This window comes from Sinohyriopsis cumingii, chromosome 12 (assembly GCF_028554795.1).
Source record: "Sinohyriopsis cumingii isolate HCF-2022 chromosome 12, ASM2855479v2, whole genome shotgun sequence".
NCBI lineage: Eukaryota > Metazoa > Mollusca > Bivalvia > Unionida > Unionidae > Sinohyriopsis > Sinohyriopsis cumingii.
The window spans coordinates 6,686,171-6,706,420 of NC_142972.1; the positions used below are offsets into that span (position 1 = coordinate 6,686,171).

At 37.2% G+C, this 20,250-nt stretch overlaps 1 protein-coding gene across 2 annotated transcripts in view; it reads left to right on the top strand.

The window, feature by feature from the left end:
- LOC149785957 (coiled-coil domain-containing protein 174-like) overlaps nucleotides 1–20,250 on the top strand; it is a 53,176-nt gene that overhangs the window by 2,980 nt on the left and 29,946 nt on the right. For both annotated transcript variants that reach the window (XM_089976211.1, XM_089976212.1), the window contains exons 3-4: nucleotides 3,964–4,064; nucleotides 10,247–10,308. In XM_089976211.1, the coding sequence (XP_089832337.1) occupies nucleotides 3,964–4,064; nucleotides 10,247–10,308 (163 nt within the window). The remainder of the gene's footprint in view (nucleotides 1–3,963; nucleotides 4,065–10,246; nucleotides 10,309–20,250) is intronic.

The window sequence follows — 20,250 nt, forward strand, 5'->3', positions numbered from 1 at the left end:
CAATGGAAATTTAGTTGGTCAGTTTATAAGGAAACTGAATGCTAGAGGACTGGCATTTTGTGACCTCTGCTCTACCACATGGGCGGCCAATGTGGTTATGTGAGAAAGCTTGCCAGTAGCTTCTCGAGGGTCGGTGGTTCTTTCCGGGGATTTCCCGGGTTCTTCCTCCACCATTAATACTGGTCGCCATGTATAGCCTATCGTGTGCTGAAAAATGGCGTTAAACCCTACAACAACAACAACCACATGGGTTTGTTACAAAGAAAATTTGGAGTATCCGTCCATGAATCAAGGGATGGGGGTTCTAACCTGTAAAAATGTGTTATATTGTTACAGGTTAGAACCACCATCCCTTGATTCATGGATGGATACTCCAAGATTTTCTTTGTAACGAACCCTTGAGGCTCTACGATAATCGCGGTTGGAAGAGTTTGGAACAGTACCTACAGAAGAAGCTGCATATGGAAAAAATGAAGCCCAGAAGGCATCTGGAAAAAGTGCAGTTAATTACTGTAAGAAGAAAGATTTCTTGCATGAGAGAACAGATGCAGCTGTCTGTCAGAATATGCGCACTGCATGTTGCCAATACAAGCACCAGCTTGAAAGGAAAAAGGCTGTCTTTGAGAAGGAAAAGAAACGATTGCACATTGAGCCAAAAAAGTCAGTCAGAAAGGAAGGCTAAAGAAATCTTTGCCAAAGCTGCAAAAAGAGCTCTACTGGCATATCAACAGGTTGTGTCCATTGGAGAAAAAGACAAGTGAATGTATGGGATTATTTGTATATAGTTGATGTACTTGGGTGTTTATTTCACAGATTTGTTATAAAAAAGAGAGAAGTATAATATATTTGCTACAAAACTGAGAAATTATTGTGACTTAATTATGATGTGAACACTGACATGCACATGAAATAACTTAAGCACCAATAGTATTGGAGAAAAAATTCATGTGACAGTAAATATTGTGAAATTATTCAAGTCAAGTTGAAATTTTTTGGTAAGTTTGTTAGTTTTTCAAATGATTATTTTGTTATAAATTATGATCATAAGTTGCACCAGGAACAGTTTTTTATGATTGTAAAATCGGTAGTGCTGCCCCTCAAGACCCCATTGTGGGAGGACCCCCAAACCACCCTTTCAGATTTTCAGCTTTGTTTGTGGAATACCAAAATCATGTCTGTAATTAGCAGGTAGACTTTTAGGGTAAGACATGCTCTAGTTTACATAAGTTTAGTAATTAGCAGGTAGACTTTTAGGGTAAGACATGCTCTAGTTTACATCAGTTTAGTAATTAGCAGGTAGACTTTTAGGGTAAGACATGCTCTAGTTTGCATCAGTTTAGTAATTAGCAGGTAGACTTCTTTTATAGTGCTGTTAGTAGAACTTTGATAGTGGTGTCGTGAACATTTATTGAATTTTTTTAAAAATTCTTTTGCTGCTGATCAGTATCATGCTGTAAACTATATCACAGATCCAATACAGTATCATTGTGTAACCTATATCACAGATCCAATACAGTATCATTGTGTAAACTATGTCTAAATAAAGACAGTATCATGCTGTAAACTATATCACAGATCCAATACAGTATCATTGTGTAAACTATGTTTAAACAAAGACAGTATCATGCTGTAAACTATATCACAGATCCAATACAGTATCATTGTGTAAACTATATCACAGATCCAATACAGTATCATGCTGTAAACTATGTCTAAATAAAGACAGTATCATGCTGTAAACTATATCACAAATCCAATACAGTATCATGCTGTAAACTATATCACAGATCCAATACAGTATCATGGTGTAAACTATATCACGGATCCAATACAGTATCATTGTGTAAACTAGATACAGATCCAATACAGTATCATGGTGTAAACTATATCATAGATCTAATACAGTATCATGGTGTAAACTATATCACAGATCTAATACAGTATCATGGTGTAAACTATATCACAGATCCAATACAGTATCATGGTGTAAACTATATCACATATCCAATACAGTATCACTGTGTAAACTATATCACAGATCCAATACAGTATCATGGTGTAAACTATATCATAGATCTAATACATTATCATGGTGTAAACTATATCACAGATCCAATACAGTATCATGGTGTAAACTATATCATAGATCTAATACAGTATCATGGTGTAAACTATATCACAGATCCAGTACAGTATCGTTGTGTAAACTATATCACAGATCCAATACAGTATCATGGTGTAAACTATATCTCAGATCCAATACAGTATCATGGTGTAAACTATGTCACAGATCCAATACAGTATCATTGTGTAAACTATATCACAGATCCAATACAGTATCATGATGAAACTGCTCTGGTGACTTATCAGTTAGAGCATCCACCTTGGATGCATGGAGTCACGTGTTCAAACCCCAGCCAAGTCATACCAAAGGCTTATAAAAATGGTTGCAGCTGCCTCACTAGATGCTCAGCATTAAGAGATTGTTGTTAGGACTGGTCGGCCTGGTGTCAGGATAATATGACTGGGTGGAAGGATATGCTACATGTCTGTGGCATGATGCCTCATTGCTGGACATCACTATAAACTGTTGCACTGCAGACATCTGAGTGATTCGACTTAATTTTTTTAAATCTACGTAAAAATATCAAAATCTCACACACACACACACACACACACACAGTATCATGCTGTAAAGCTATGTCAGATGTACCATGGTGTGACCATTCCGCTGGTCTAATGGTTAGAGCATATGCCTCGGATATGGGAGGTCATGGGTTTAAACCCTGGCAGAGTCATACCAAGGACTTATAAAAATGGTACTAGCAGCTTCCTCGCTAGGTGCTCAGCATTAAGAGGTTAGTGTTAGGACTGGTCAGCCTGGTGTCAGGATAATATGACTGGGTGGGACATGATGCTACATATCTGCGGCATTTGCCCCAGTGCTAGATAATACTATAAACTGTCACACTGCAGACATCTTAGCGATTTGACTCAATTTATTTTAAACCTACATTAAAAATCCAAATTACACACACATGCACACACTGTACCAGTGTAAACTATGTTCAGTCCAATACAGTATCATGGTGTAGACCATGCCCGATCCAGTGCAGTATCATGTCCAATCCAACACAGTATCATAATGCAAAATATATCATAGATCCAATACAGTACCACAATGTAAACTATGTCAGATCCAGTTCAGTATCATGGTGTAAACTATGCCAGATCCAGTACAGTATCATGGTGTAAACTGTGTCACAGATCCAGTACAGTATCATGATGTAAACTATACCAGATCCAGTACAGTATCATGATGTAAACTGTGTCACAGATCCAGTACAGTATCATGATGTAAACTATGCCAGATCCAGTACAGTATCATGGTATAAACTGTGTCACAGATCCAGTATAGTATCATGATGTAAACTATGTCATAGATCCAGTACAGTTTCATGATGTAAACTATGCCAGATCCAGTACAGTATCATGATGTAAACTGTATCATAGATCCAGTACAGTATCATAATGTAAACTGTGTCAGATCCAGTACAATATCATGGTGTAAACTATTCCAGATCCAGTACAGTATTATGTTTTAAACTATCTCACAGATCCTCTACAGTATTATGGTGTAAACTATGTCACAGACCCAGTACAGTATCATGGTGTAAACTATGTCACAGATCTAGTACAGTATCATGGTGTAAACTATGTCACAGATCTAGTACAGTATCATGGTTTAAACTCTGTCAGATCAAATACAGATGTCAAACAATGTTAATAATTACATTTTGAACATTTCTAGAAAGTTATATATTTTGCAACTGACAGTATGTAGTATGCATGTTTTTGAAGCGAATTTATACATAATTTCTTTGATAAAATAATTGTTAATTAAATATATACATATATTTATGGGTATCAAAGTTATTTATAATCTTAATGATCTAATCATAGAAGCCAAGCATATGGAACAAGAAGAATGCAGGTGTGTTAGAAAGAGCCCAGAGAGATATTGAGGAAAAAGCAGAGGAAGAAAATGTTTTTGAAAAATCTAAGTAAGTTTGAGAATACATTTAATGAGGACTTGTATATCAACAAGTATTCTGTATTTCTATCAAAATGATCGATTATATGAAAGAAAGAATACATTTAATGAGGACTTGTATGTCAACAAGTATTCTGTATTTCTATCAAAATGATCGATTATATGAAAGAAAGAATACATTTAATGAGGACTTGTATGTCAACAAGTATTCTGTATTTCTATCAAAATGATCGATTATATGAAAGAAAGAATACATTTAATGAGGACTTTTATATCAACAAGAATTCTGTATTTCTATCAAAATGATCAATTATATGAAAGAAAGAATACATTTAATGAGGACTTGTATGTCAACAAGTATTCTGTATTTCTATCAAAATGATCGATTATATGAAAGAAAGAATACATTTAATGAGGACTTGTATATCAACAAAAATTCTGTATTTCTATCAGGATGATTGATTATTTGAAAGAAAGAATACATTTAATGAGGACTTGTATATCAACAAAAATTCTGTATTTCTGTCAGGATGATTGATTATTTGAAAGAAAGAATACATTTAATGAGGACTTGTTTATCAACAAGTATTCTGTATTTCTATCAGGATGATCAATTATATGAAAGAAAGAATACATTTAATGAGGACTTGTATATCAACAAAAATTTTGTATTTCTATCAAAATGATCGATTATTTGAAAGAAAGAAAAATGCAGGAATTGTGACAACAAAAGTTTTGCCATAAAATTGAGGTTTCTTCTTTTTTACTTATTGTTTTGAAATGAGGTTTGATTTTTGACTTCTATTGAGGCTGTTAATAGGTATCACAATGAAATATAACACTTGTTTAAAATGGATGTTTTACATAATATGGTGTTGAATGCACAAAAATAGTTTGTTTTTCTTCTATTTTTAATCAATGTTTCATTTGAAAATCAGATATTTAAATATGTTGGAGAAATGGGCAATATAGACGATGATTCTTGATTGAAACATCTATCAAGATAGCTCTAAATGTTCTAAGTTGGGCCAAAACATCCATTTTTGCCAACCTTGACTTGTTTTATATTTAGTTTAAGCCCTGTCAGTAGGAATGTTCATTCCAGATATGTATTCTTTTAAATCTTTTTTCAGTAAATTGTGTCAAAATTACATACTTTTAATTTATTGCAAGTTGACAAAATGATGAATTACATGGGGTGAAAATCCTCTTTTAAAATGTCTGCATTCTTGTACTACTTCCCTTGAAATCAGTTTTGGCTTTTTTAAGAACCAGCTTTCCATGTCAAATTATATAAAAATTGAACAATTTCAATACAGCCCTTTTTGCACTCCCTTCTCCCAGAAAAAATGTATGTTTGTTACATTTACTGATCTAGAGGCTTGAATCCATTTTCCTGTTTATGGGTTCTGAACTCCTTATGTGACTTTGCCCCAAATACCGAACCATATGTGACTTTGCCCCAAATACCCAACCATATGTGACTTTGCCTCAAATAGGGCTCAGGTTCCAACCATATATGAATGAGAGGCAGAGATATATACCAAACTGTTTTTGAGAAAGTAAGATAATATTTCATTCTAGTAATGAGTGACTGTTTTTTTTTGCCAGTCCAATTGTATCAAGATTTTAACTTGAACTTATTTAGAATAAATTTAAAAATTAATTTTGTTATTGTAAGGTAATAATTTTTGTAACAAACAGCCAGTTTACTAGTTTTTAGATACTGTATCATTTCTTAGAGACTGAAGGATTGTGTTGTTTTGATGATATAATAGTGTGCTATATTTTTGCCATTATCAAAAGTGAAATTTAAATCGATTTTATTTCACAAAATAATTTTGTTCAACTCACCTGGCCATGGGTTTTGCACATCTTGTGTCTTCCATCATCTGTTGCCCATCTGTTTGTCAACTCTTGCATGTGAATACTGTACTATTTCTGACCATTTCAAGGGATCTCATTGGTTTTTAAGCTATGACTCCAGGGGTGGGGTCCCCATGGGTAATAATGATAGCCACAGTAATCCATGCCTACTACACAGAATAATTCCACTTATATTGTGAAGTAAGTGCATATGCTTCAAGGGTTTGGATATGAACAGCCTCTAAGTCATGAATCATGACCTAGTCACCATGGGAAAATGTTGGTTGTGGAAATCGATTTGTCCTTTTTATGCCAAGAATGTCAGGGCTCTTAACACAGTTTCAGAATAAGGAGTCCTCATTCATGCAACTGAAGTCCCCAGTCTATTTCTGAGAGCTCCTGGTGAAATTCACCAGTTTCTCACTTTCAAAAGGATAGAAAGGAAACGAAAATGTACATGCACATAATTTAATTACATATGTGGATTAAATTCTAAGCCTCATGTGATCAAAAAAATTATTTTTGAGTAATTGTCATGCTGCTCTCATCCAGCTGCAGAGTAGTTTTTCAAATGAGTTAGTTTCTTTACTTTTTCCATTTCCTTGACTTGACTAATGTATGTATGGTATTCTGGTTATCTTCAAGTACACCATTATTCTTATTATTGACTGTTTCATTGTACAGAACTGTGCTGCTTTGCCATCATAATTTTTCACTATAATTTCTCAAGTTTTCTGAGCAGCATTGTATTTCTCTGTAGCACAACAATCCTCAAGTTTTCTGAGCAGCATTGTATTTCTCAATAGCACGACAACCCTCGAGTTTTCTGAGCAGCATTGTATTTCTCTGTGGCACGACAACCTTGCACAACAGTTAAATGATCCAAGTTAAAGGCTGGTAGCAGCAAATTGGTATTTCCATTTCAGTTGAAGTGATTTTGCTTTTCAACCATATTACTCCACTTTGTACCATATGATTCCAATCAGGTCACTGGGTTGTCTCATTCATTGTTCTGCAGCTATTTGTATCAGTATCCTTCGCGATAGTTGAGATGCAGTCAGCGGTAAATGTACATTCTGCATTTGAGTTCTCTTTGTTGTCTTCATTTATGCCCTTACTTTCTTCTGTTTGCACTTTGCAATGATTTGCACTTTCATCTTGTTTGCCTTTTATTATTATTAATGTCATTTTCATTGCAAGTCCATTTCACAAAGAACAAAAACATTTGTTTTTACTTATTTTTACTAGTCATTATACTTTTCTGTTACTCAAAAAAGTGTCTACTGCTACTTCAGTGTCCTAGTCTAAATCACAAATACTGATGTTATTATATTATTATTATTATTATTATTATTATTATTATTATTATTGATTTTACAGTATTGTTGCACTCAAACTAAGAGAAAGCTTTGATTACTTTCATTATTTATATACACATCATCACCAGCTTAAACACCATTAAAACAATAAATGGCATTGTTTATATGCCAAACAATCACAGGTATAAGTGTACACATTCAACAGGACATTTGTTTCTTTGAAGTTGTCACATCCAAGAATGATTAACTGTTTATTAGTCCATGGATGCATGTGAGTTTACCCAAGTCTAGCCATCAGCTATTTGTATCAGTGTCCTTGACCCAAGTCTAGCTATCAGCTATTTGTATCAGTGTCCTTGACCCAAGTCTAGCCATCAGCTATTTGTATCAGTGTCCTTGACCCAAGTCTAGCCATCAGCTATTTGTGTCAGTGTCCTTGACCCAAGTCTAGCTATCAGCTACTCAGCAGATCAGCCATGGCTGAGCAACAATATTAAAAGGGGAAAATGAACTATATGCAGGGACGCATTACACAGAGAAATGTGCATCTTCTGATAATGTTGTGTATATTGGAATTGGAAGCTAAAAGTGTTTGTTAGTATATATATATGACACTCTGAATTTGTATTCACAAGCTTGCATATGTCAGCTAACATATGAGCAGTATCAGCCCCACTTGAGTCTCTTAGTCTATTGTTTTATACTTTAAATGAATTAATTCTCTGTCACTGTCTGCCAATCATAAAATAAAATCAGACATCTTGTGCTACCAACCTTATAATATCAGTTCTGTATGTGAACCCAGCATGAGACGCATTGTATTGATTTTACTAATCTCAAAGTTTTTAACGAATGAAAATTTCCATCTATGACAATGCTGCAGGTGATTAACAAAATTATTGGCTTCTTGCATGGGATGTAAATGTAACTAAAACAAAAACTATCATGCAAGATACAACACCTGTAACATCCTAATTATGAGAAGGGAAGAAGAAATCACTGAGAGACAGGAGAAAGATCCAAGACCCAAGTCTAATCTTCATCGCTACATTAAGACTGTGTGGATGCAAGTTGTCAGTAATACCTACATGCAAGCACGTTTTCAGTAATACCATGCATATATACCATGCATGCATAAGAATTTTGACGTTTGACAAGCATAACAGCTCTTGTCATGTGACAAAACCACCATAATAGCTCTGGGAAGGATGTGAAAAAATTGTTAACAAGAAAATTGTTATTATGAAAAAGTAAGGTTCCATTTATGTACTAAATACACACATACACATACACACACACATGCACACAAACACATACACATATCCACATACACACACACACACACACACAGAGTATATAAACAACTATTTTCACTTAAATGCCACATTGCTGAAGAAATGAAAATGAAGCACAGGAAGTGGGTCATATAACATGAACTTCAATAAGTACACCAATTTTTATGATTTCATGCATATAATACACCTATCATGGAAGGGAGAAATGTTTGGAGCTGATTTAGTATCATGTGGAATGTTATTCCAAACAAGTGCACCTAAAAATTGAAAGCCATTTTTGAATAGGTCTTTTTTTGTCTTGGGCACTTTGAAATTGTGCCCTTTCGATGATCAAAGATTTGGAGTTATTATTAGATTCACTCTCCTGGAAAATGGTGTTAAAGCAAGTGGGGGCAGATTTTGTAAACACCTTGTACATTATTTTGGCCTTTCTAAAAACATTATTTCATGTATTGGTAATACTTTGAATATAAGCATTGCAGTTTTAAATATTTTCCTTTTGCTGAATAAGAATTATTTTACTTGCCCTATTCCTGGAGTCTGGACATTTTTCTCATACTTGTAGCAGTTGTGTTCCCCCAAATTCTATTACAGTAGTCAAGATGTGGTTAAATGTTACATTTTTCTCATGCTTGTAGCAGTTGTGTTCCCCCAAATTCTATTACAGTATTCAAGATGTGGTTAAATGTTACATATTTCTCATGCTTGTAGCAGTTGTGTTCCCCCAAATTCTATTACAGTAGTCAAGATGTGGTTAAATGTTACATTTTTCTCATGCTTGTAGCAGTTGTGTTCCCCCAAATTCTATTACAGTATTCAAGATGTGGTTAAATGTTACATATTTCTCATACTTGTAGCAGTTGTGTTCCCCCAAATTCTATTACAGTAGTCAAGATGTGGTTAAATGTTACATTTTTCTCATACTTGTAGCAGTTTTGTTCCCCCAAATTCTATTACAGTAGTCAAGATGTGGTTAAATGTTACATTTTTCTCATGCTTGTAGCAGTTGTGTTCCCCCAAATTCTATTACAGTATTCAAGATGTGGTTAAATGTTACATATTTCTCATACTTGTAGCAGTTGTGTTCCCCCAAATTCTATTACAGTATTCAAGATGTGGTTAAATGTTACATATTTCTCATACTTGTAGCAGTTCTGTTCCCCCAAATTCTATTACAGTAGTCAAGATGTGGTTAAATGTTACATATTTCTCATGCTTGTAGCAGTTGTGTTCCCCCAAATTCTATTACAGTAGTCAAGATGTGGTTAAATGTTACATTTTTCTCATACTTATAGCAGTTGTGTTCCCCCTAATTCTATTACAGTATTCAAGATGTGATTAAATGTAACTTTTGTAAAAGTAACTCCTTAATGTAATTTTATTAAGGTCTTTTTATTATTTGGCAGCCAAAGGAAAGAGTTTATTTTCTTCGAAATTTAATTTATATGATGAGTCCACTGCAAGTTATTGTCTACAAATATTCCAAGAATTGTATGAAAACATGTCATTTTCAGATCCATTTTATCACAGAGAAAATGCAGCATATCAGTTTGCAGTCTTTCTCTTTTCTTCCATGTAGGTATCAGCATGACTTTTCTTTTGTCTGTACTGAGGATCATATAATTTTCTTTGCACCATACTGTTGAGAGCGGTTTTTTTTAATTCACTGTAAAGTGTTATCTGTTATATCTATTCTTTTGATGTCCTTTCAGGAGGAGTTTGGAGGCAAAATCAAAACTCTATGAGAAGATCCAATCCGGTTCAGATATACCAGGTGAGTCATATTCAAGGCCGTTTATTCTGATTTATGTGTGTATAGGGCAACAAGCACAGTTAAATTTGCCATGATAGACCACTGTTTTGGAAGACCGTCTGTTGTGAAAGATTAAAAGTGCTTTACAATGCAGTAATCACTAGTGACAGACCATCTGTCTTCAGACACCATTTTTGGTTGACTGATGAGTATTCTGTGATGACAGGTTTCGCTGGATTATAGATTTCTTCACTTTAATGACAACCTCATTATTTTGCCAGACTGTGTTTGATACAGATTATGGCATCAGGTTGCTGTCATGACAACCTCATTATTTTGCCAGGCTATGTTTGATACAGATTATGGCATCAGGTTGCTGTCATGACAACCTCATTATTTTGCCAGACTGTGTTTGATACAGATTATGGCATCAGGTTGCTGTCATGACAACCTCATTATTTTGCCAGACTATGTTTGATACAGATTATGGCATCAGGTTGCTGTCATGACAACCTTATTATTTTGCCAGACTGTGTTTGATACAGATTATGGCATCAGGTTGCTGTCATGACAACCTCATTATTTTGCCAGACTGTGTTTGATACAGATTATGGCATCAGGTTGCTGTCATGACAACCTCATTATTTTGCCAGACTGTGTTTGATACAGATTATGGCATCAGCTTGCTGTCATGACAACCTCATTATTTTGTCAGACTGTGTTTGATACAGATTATGGCATCAGGTTGCTGTCATGACAATCTCATTATTTTGCCAGACTATGTTTGATACAGATTATGGCATCAGGTTGCCGTCATGACAACCTCGTTATTTTGCTAGACTATGTTTGATACAGATTATGGCATCAGGTTGCTGTCAGATGCATGACTGAGGTGTTGGCTGTGGACCTTCAAATTCACAAAATTTGGACTTTTACAGAATAGTCAGACAATGATAAAGGTGCTCAAAGAAGATCGGGGTACATTGACGTTTTCATCAGTATTGATTGACATTCAAAAAACTCAATATGACATGAAGTATCAGTAATGTTTGTCTATGCAGACTAACATAGAAGATATGACTCTGCTGTAAAAGTTGTTGTGTTGGCATATAGATGTACGCTATGAGTGTGAAATAGCAGTGATATGAAAAATGGAAATAAATTCCAAGGCTCAAACTAGGTCCACAAAACTGGAAGACATGACTTCTCCCTCCATATAACAAGGAAGAAGTTAGCAAGTTTGAGTGAGAAGTGAGAAAGAAATAAAGTGTACATTTGATTTCCATTCATAAATGTAGATTTATTGATTTATATTATCAGTAAAGACTGTCTTTGCTGTGATCAACAGAAGGAAATATAGTTGCATATTCTACATCAGTGCTCTATACGTGTTTGAAAATTAACGATGGCAGTACTGCACATTTATTTTTTAAACAGAGGTCTTGAAAAATGTTCCTGGTAAAAACCAGGTAATCTAAGCAGTATCTACACATATCTTGTGTTAAAAATTTTATAAGGTAGCATTTTCACAACAAGATTTTTGCAGAATTAATTAAAATTAATTTTTAGCTCTGTCTTGAATTCCATGAAAATATTGTTATTGCTACTCCTCCAGAATGGATGGTCTTATCAGCATGGGGCTTTTACAAAAAGATTTCTTATGACGTCTAGATTGTCCTGAATGAAAACGGTATAGATCTATATTCATCAACATGGTAGCTATCTTGAAAATCTTTATAAAGCTACTCCTCCTGCATGGATGGTCATACCATCATTGGGTTTTCACTAAAGGACTTTTCATGATGCCCACTTGGTCATAAGTGAAAATATTGTCAGTGTGGTGTCTGTTATGACTGCAACAACTTTCATTTTGAAAATCTTGTTGTTGCCACTCCTAAATGGAAAGCCATATCTTGAAAATAGTGTTTTCTTTTCTCTGTGGGGTTTTCACCAGTAGACTTGTTTTGATACCTAGTTGGTCCTAAATAAAAAATGGTGCCAGTCTTACATCCAGTATGGCTGCAATGAAGACTGTCAAAAATTCTTGTTGTCATCACTCCCCCTGAATGGATGATCATTATGACATGGGGTTGCCACCAGACAATTTCTAAAGTGGTCTACTTTGTCCTTATTGAAAATGGTACCAAGCAGATATCCAGTATGTGCACCAAGGCAGCTAATTTGAAGATTTTGTTATTGCTGAAGATGGTTTCAACACTTGACAGTTAAAAGGATGAAATGGCCTTACCTTGAATTCTTGGAAATTCTGTTCCCCTGGTAGAGCAACAGTCTCTTTGAAGGACTCTTGCTATTTATTGTATTTATTTACCCTTCTGTAAACTTGTCAATTTCTTATGTGCACACAATATCTGCAACTGTTCATAATGTTGATTCAAATAAAAGAAACAAAATTATTCCCTTTGGAATACTTTGGACGTGTCCTTTCAGACAACATGGCACAAGTCATAATATTCCATGGGTATTCCAGCACCAATCATTTCAAAACAAAAGAGTTAAGGTTATACATATGTAGTAGCAATCTGAGATCAACCCTATTTCATAGAATCCTTAAATTGATTGTTAAGAGAACTTAAGCAGGGATTATTATGTAATGGGCAGTGAGCATAAAGATGTCATTAACACAGGGAGGTGGATTATTATGTAATGGGCAGTGATGGTAATGATGTTATTAAGACAGGGGCACTGGAGCATTATGTAATGGGCAGTGATGGTACTGATGTTATTAAGACAGGGGCAGTGGAACATTATGTAATGGGCAGTGATGGTAATGATGTTATTAAGACAGGGGCACTGGAGCATTATGTAACGGGCAGTGATGGTACTGATGTTATTAAGACAGGGGCACTGGAGCAAGCAGCAGAGGGGGCGGACAGACCAAAAGCTTTTTGCACAATAAGCCCCCCCCACGGAAACTATTCGATAGAAGCGTTATTTCGTCGAAATAACACTTTTATTCAGAAAACGAGACAAAAAAAATGTCCTTGAGAAATGCTTCGCATTTCCAGAAATGCTTTGTATTTCCGCTGATATAACGCGAGTTACTTCAATAAATCCGACTCGTATCCGACATAATTTCCACGGTGAGGTATCATCGAAAAATCAGGTGTAGTTTGCGCCCCCTCTGCTGCTCTACGAAATGAGTTTCCATGGGAATCTTCGATTCCTAAGAAAACATTTTTATGTCGCAAATAGTGTATCAAGGCCGACGCGGTATCGTGTCCGCGGGTCGTGTAAATTTATTGTCACAAATCCGTGCTGGTTTCTTTGAGCGCGACTAAAGAAATTCTTAAACTTATTAATATCCATATCGCCGCTACACCAGGTTTGATGAATATTTCTCAGCGTGTGAACATCAACTCCATTAAACACCGCAAGAAGATTACAGTTATCCCTGATTACTTTTGGAATTTGTGTATAACGCTGAGTAACATAAATCACATCAGTGTTTTTATGACGACCTCGTGAAAATATTCTTGCAGGATTTTTTTGCTTGTCCAGCATCACATCATCATACACTACTAGGTTATTTATTTCCCCGTTAAGGTCTTCCACGGACGGAGCTTCTTCAATATCAGTTATAAATTCAACAACATCCTCGCCGTCTTCACTCAGCGCTTTTGCACTCTCATTAAAATCTTTTATAACATCATAACAACGTTGATCATCCACAGACGGAGCTATCAAGTATAGTTTGTCCCATTTCATCCACTTCATTATCATGTTCAGCAACAGCTGTGTTTTACCTGATCCTGACGGTCCTATGATGATCATCCTAATAGAGTTTGGTAGCACTGAATTATGCTTGACTGGTTCTTTCCTTCGCGTCGCAGAAAAATCAGTGATCTCCATTTGTATATAAGGAATAATAATTATGGATCTATATTGTGTGAAGTGTAAGGCATGAACCCCTACAAACGACATAACAACCATTACAACAAAAAATAACAGACAAGCACTTTCTGGTAAGTGTGCACAATGTGGCACAAAAAAATTTAGATTTCAAAAAAAAAGCCTGACAAAGTCAGCGGAGGTGACATCGCAGCAACCCTCGGACGACTTCCAGGTACCCCTTGGGCTAAATATCCCGGAGAAAAGCATCTCCCAGGATACAATTACTGCGGTCCAGGGACACGACTAGATATCAGACTTGATGAACAGTCTAAACCAAAACCGGGAGAGTATCCGATAAACGCTATCGACGCAGCGTGTCACATGCATGATGTTGCTTATCGAAGTAAAGATCTACAAGACAGGCATATCGCGGATGTGAAATTAATTCATGCACTAAGCGCCATAAAAAATAAATCATTTAAGGAGTCACTCGCTAATTGGTTAGTAAGATCAGCGATGAAATCTAAATTAGCATTAGGCGCTGGATAATTAAATAAAAATGCAAGCGATTTATTATTCCCCAATCGGATACTGGAGAGGTAACTCAGCAATTAATAAACTCGCCAACGCGGCATCAGTAACACGCGAGGTTGCCAAAAAATGGCTGTCAAAACAAGCAATATGGCAAATCTACTTACCACCACCTCGACAAATCAACTTTGCACATTTTGATGTTAGTACCCCCAATGAAGTTCATCAGGCTGACATACTATTCCTGCCTCATGATACTGTCCGTAGAAAAATATACAAATACGCGCTAACAGTAGTTGATGTTGCCAGTAGATACAAAGAAGCAGAACCGTTAGCGACTAAAACAGCGTCCGAAGTCGCCTCTGCGTTTTCGCGAATTTATCAACGAGGACCTCTAAACTGGCCACGATTATTACAAGTTGATCCTGGCAAGGAATTTCAGGGCGCGGTGTCATCACTGACAAAGCAGCATAACGTTACCATACGACGAGGACATACTGAAATTCATCGGGATCAGGCAATTGTTGAGCGATTTAATAGAACACTCGCTGAGAGATTATTCGGATACCAGTACGCGAGGGAATTCATTTACGATACGAGATCTCGTGAATGGGTTGCAAGACTGCCAAACGTGATAGCCGCACTGAATAATGAAATTACCAGAACAACAAACATGAGACCTGTAAATGCAATCACAAAAAAATATATACCCCGCGTCAGTGAACGTGTTTCAACGCAGCCAACGACGCTAGCGTCCCCGTTGCTGGGTAATGTCACCGTTAGGTATTTATACGAACCCGGCGAACTCGAAGGAGGAAAAAAAGGGCAACTGATCCTATATGGAGCGTTACAACACATAAGATATCTAGCATAACCAGATCAACTGGGAGAAACGCAATCTACAGATTAGATTCGACTGCTCCTCAGCGTGGGTTCACACGCGAGCAACTTCAGGTGATCCCCGCGGATACACAATTACCACCTCGATCACTTAAATAACTGCAGCAGCACCTCTGCGTCGATTACACTCAAGACAGGTCAACATCACATTTTCACGCGTATGACCGCGATTACTATCTATTCTATCTACGGTAAATTGCCTTGGATTATTTTTCGAATACTGCCACAGCAATAAACAATTACAACTCGCGCAGTGATTATTCTGCTGTTGTTGTAATTGTATAATAAATGTTTCGTCGAGATCAAACTCGTTGCCATTTTTTTTGTCGCTCTGTTTGTAACCGGCTAATTTCTTTCTTATTGTATCATCAGCGATTGATCTGTTGATGCTGTCGTTGATAACATCATCTAATACAATTCTTCGTAACTGACCTATCCTTCTTACTCTTGACACGGCTAAATAAACTAAATTTGACCACTCGATGCGATCATCAACAATCCAAACTGTTGTATCTGAAATAGTTAGTCCCTGCGAACTGTGGATGGTCATAGCGTATCCTAGCGTCCACGGGGATTTGCTCATTTTCAGTGCCTGTTCAACAGCATCAATATCAACTGTGACAATATCATTTAATACTAAATTCTGTTTTTCCGATCTCCCAGGTATATCAACGTCGGTATTCTGCAATCGCGTATCAGCTGGTCTATAACACAATGGCACTACCAGCATTGGAAATTTCTTCTGATGTAACTGAAATAACCGCTGCTGAAGTGTGTCCCTGACTATCTTTCTACTTGCCACTATGAGATCACCTGGTTTCCACGTTTCCCAAAAGTCGCTCAGCGAAGTCTCTGGAATTATTTCACGCATTATCTCACACTGGACTTTATTGGTTTGTAGCCTGATCAACGCCTTAAACTCTTTCAGCGTTTCATCGAGTGCTCTAACATCGTTAGTTATTTCCTCATAATAATCTACAAAAGTTTTCAGCCACGTGTGTGGAGATTCACCGACAAATGGTGGTGGTTGACCATGATCTCCACACATAACAACTGCGGTATTTTTCTTTAGTAACCAGTCCAAGAACTGTTTTAATGTTTCCAACGGGACAGTGTCTATCTCATCCCAGATGATGACCCCAGGGATATACTTCGTTCCCATTCGCGTAGGTGTCCATGTGCCACCGCTGTATTTGAAAAAACTGTGATACGTACACGCGTTAACACCTCGTTGTCGCATCTCCCTGGCAAGTCTATGTGTGGGAGTCAACACAATCATGTCAGAGTTTCTAAATAATTCTATCGCGCGAGTTGTCTTACCGGAACCACCAGCCCCGTTGAGATAAACTGTTCTATGTCGTGCAACAGGATCGTGCACCGATGGCAGAGAAGTTGTCACCGTCGTCGAAGTTGATAATTCTGCACCGCGATATTCATCCTCGATGACAACATCAGCCGATTCGCAGTATCCATGCAACATTTCATTTTTTATTCTCCATGATCCCCATGAAAATCCTTCGGATTTGGAAACGCTAGCGTTTCTCGACGATGAATTACCCGGTATAACTTTATTCAACTCCGCTAAGTGTTTTTTGTCGATGTAGAATGAATCCGTTGCAACTCTCACTGCCGCAGTGGGAAATCTATTAATCATCGACAACAGATTTATGCTCACATAAGCTAGCATCGAAGATCTCAAGTGTGTATACTGAGCTGATTCTCCGTCGATGTAACTAACAACAGTTCCTAATTTTTCCCCGTTTGACAGAAACACATCTTCGCGGGTACAAAACGTATTATTCGTGGCGGCATCAGCGACAATAAGATCCAATTCGGCCTCGTCCATGATTAATCGACTATGATGTAATTTATGATCATACGCTCCACCTTGAGTAAATTTTCCTATTATTCTTCGTCCTAGATCTTTTGCGGCGCTTTCATCACTTCGGGAAATTTCAGGAGTTCTTTCGATGATAGTGTCGATAAAAGATTCTGGATATTCTCGGAAATTTTCAATTTCTACGGTGACTTGCGGAGTTGGCAACCAAACTTCGGTTTGACGATCATAACATATAATCGCGGTACTGACCGTCAGCGATAGTAGTATTTGACTGTCAAGCATGTATCGCAATAACACTATCGGTGCCCATCGCTGTTCAACGAAATGTCTACCAAACCAAGCATAACACACAGGATGTAAACCTGTAGCGAATTTAAACGACGACACACAAGCAAACCCGGTCAGGTCAAAATCAGGTAATGGTCCGTTCACGGATACTCTTGTCATCGAGCTTGTAGGATGACCAAACCGCGCAAAATACTCACTGCATTCTCCACGCCCAAGAAAACTTCCTGGATAACATGCCGTCATATCCACGGATATCATATTGCGGTGATCATACTTGGTATTCCACGAACCACCGTGTCCGTATTCGACACAACTCTGCTGAATATCCTCGAGAAAACTCTTCGGAGTTGGTTTCCATGAGTTTCGTTCTCGGGCTATATGCGTAACAACGCCCGGAACAGTAAAACACTTTGTCAGTAGCGTATCAGTGTCCCGCGCATGATATTTTTCTGCGAGTTTTTTCATTTTGTAATGTAATTCCGCTGTTCTGAATACCTCCCCGCTGGGTCTCACAAACTGATCATACTCACCTTCGAGGTCACTTCGGAATAACCACAACGACACTGGATCGGTTTTACTTATCTGATAAATAAAATCAAACATAGAAGTCTTTGGACTTCCATTTTGAGTTTCACCACTAGTGGTTCCCATGCTTGCATTTTCACTTGTGGAACCATTATCGGCTTCCAACTCGGAATAATACTTTACAACACGGTCTCGAGGAAATATTCTAACCGAATCAGTCCAGGCGTGACTGTTATGATCGATAATAGTTATTGGTGCTCCACGTGACTCGTATTTACTCTTGTACAATACCTCACCGGTCAATGATGAAACCGTTATAGGAAATTTTAATGATCGTTCGAGCTCGGCAACATCATTTATTGACGCTCCATCGCGTGCTACTTTTGCCGCCCATGCTGCTATTTTAGCTTGTCTTAGCGGTGTTAGGCCATTCCCTCGTGCTGCATTTTTAAAATGTTCCCTTACTCGCTCGGCTACACAATTCAACCCTGAGGATTTTATCTCCGAGGATTTTATATCCGTTGACTCTGTCAATGACGACGTGAGAAGTCCTTGGACTTCCAACTCTGACATTTTCATCGGTGAGAGTTTATCAACGTGTGGTTTCTTCATCGAATAAATTCCGTAAACGACTGCCGTTACAGGATACGCTCTAGCATAATACGGTGCATCAATCCCAACAAGTACTCCCGGGTTGGTATCTTTGGTTAATAGAATTGTTTTCCTACGGGAATCAAGAACAGGATCTAGTTTGTCTTTGATAATCCACGTTATTTCATCTGTTTCATCGTCTTCGACACCAACGATAAATTTTATCTGAATGAAATATTTTTTATCATCGAGATAACCAATTATGTTACGCGCGATTGTGTCGTTGATAGTTCCATCAATGATATCTTCGTCGTTTATGATTTTATATGTCGACCACACATATGCGGCACCATCACGACGAAATTCTTCCTTGGCGTTCTTGATAACACCAATTACCGCTCCGAGTTTTCGTCGTCGTCGATCAAAAGTTAACCGGTCAAGATCGAATCGACCCCGACCGAATTGGAAACTTCTAGGTTTTATCCTGGATAATTTTGAGAAGCTCATTATTATAATTAAGACAAGTATTTAAATAGGGAAATATTGTATAATGAACCAATGCAAATGGGTCAGACTAAAATCGACCAAGCCGTGTGATAAACCCTGTAGAGGTGAATACTGCGGACAACACGCTCAGCAGGTTCGTCGTGGAAGTTCGGGACCAACTCCGTGTATCCGATGTGGTGCTGGAACACGAGGAAAAACGCAATTGTGTTCACCGTGTGGCGGAAAACGCTATCGAGAACTAAAACGGTATTACGGTAAAAAAAACCGTGATAACTCCCTGAATTTCTCCGAGCATGATTACATAAATAAGTTTTCAGACAAATTATGAATTAGACAAATGATTTGCCTGTAATATAATGAATCAAGAATTTGTTGCACATCCAACTATTAAAAATTATGAAGCATCACGCGATGGCATAGTGAGAAACTGCAGGTTGAGGAAACCAGTCGGTTATGTAAATAATTCAGGTTATTTAAGATTCTGTGTTGGAGGAAGAAAACATTATTACTACCATCGTTTCATCTACGAATGTTTCCATGGAGAGATTCCCAAAGGTCTTGTCATTGATCACATTGATGGGAATATTAGAAATAATACCATAGAGAATCTTCAGGCGGTCACGCAGAGCAATAACTGCCGGTTGGGTAAAACAGGATGTGGTAGTAAAGTTGTAAGACCTGTCCGGGGTCGTAATACACAGACCGGTGACAAAATGGTATTCCCGTCGGTATATGCCGCCGCGAAGTATTTCGGTATTTGTTCACCTTCTGTACGGAGTGTCGCAGCTGGTATTACCAAAACAGCATTGTCCAAAAAATTAAATCAAAAAATCACATTTTGTTATGTCGTCGACGACGATAACTCGGATATGCAAAAACTACATTGAAAATCTCTGATTTCACATATGTAAAATGTAAACATTTTTCCG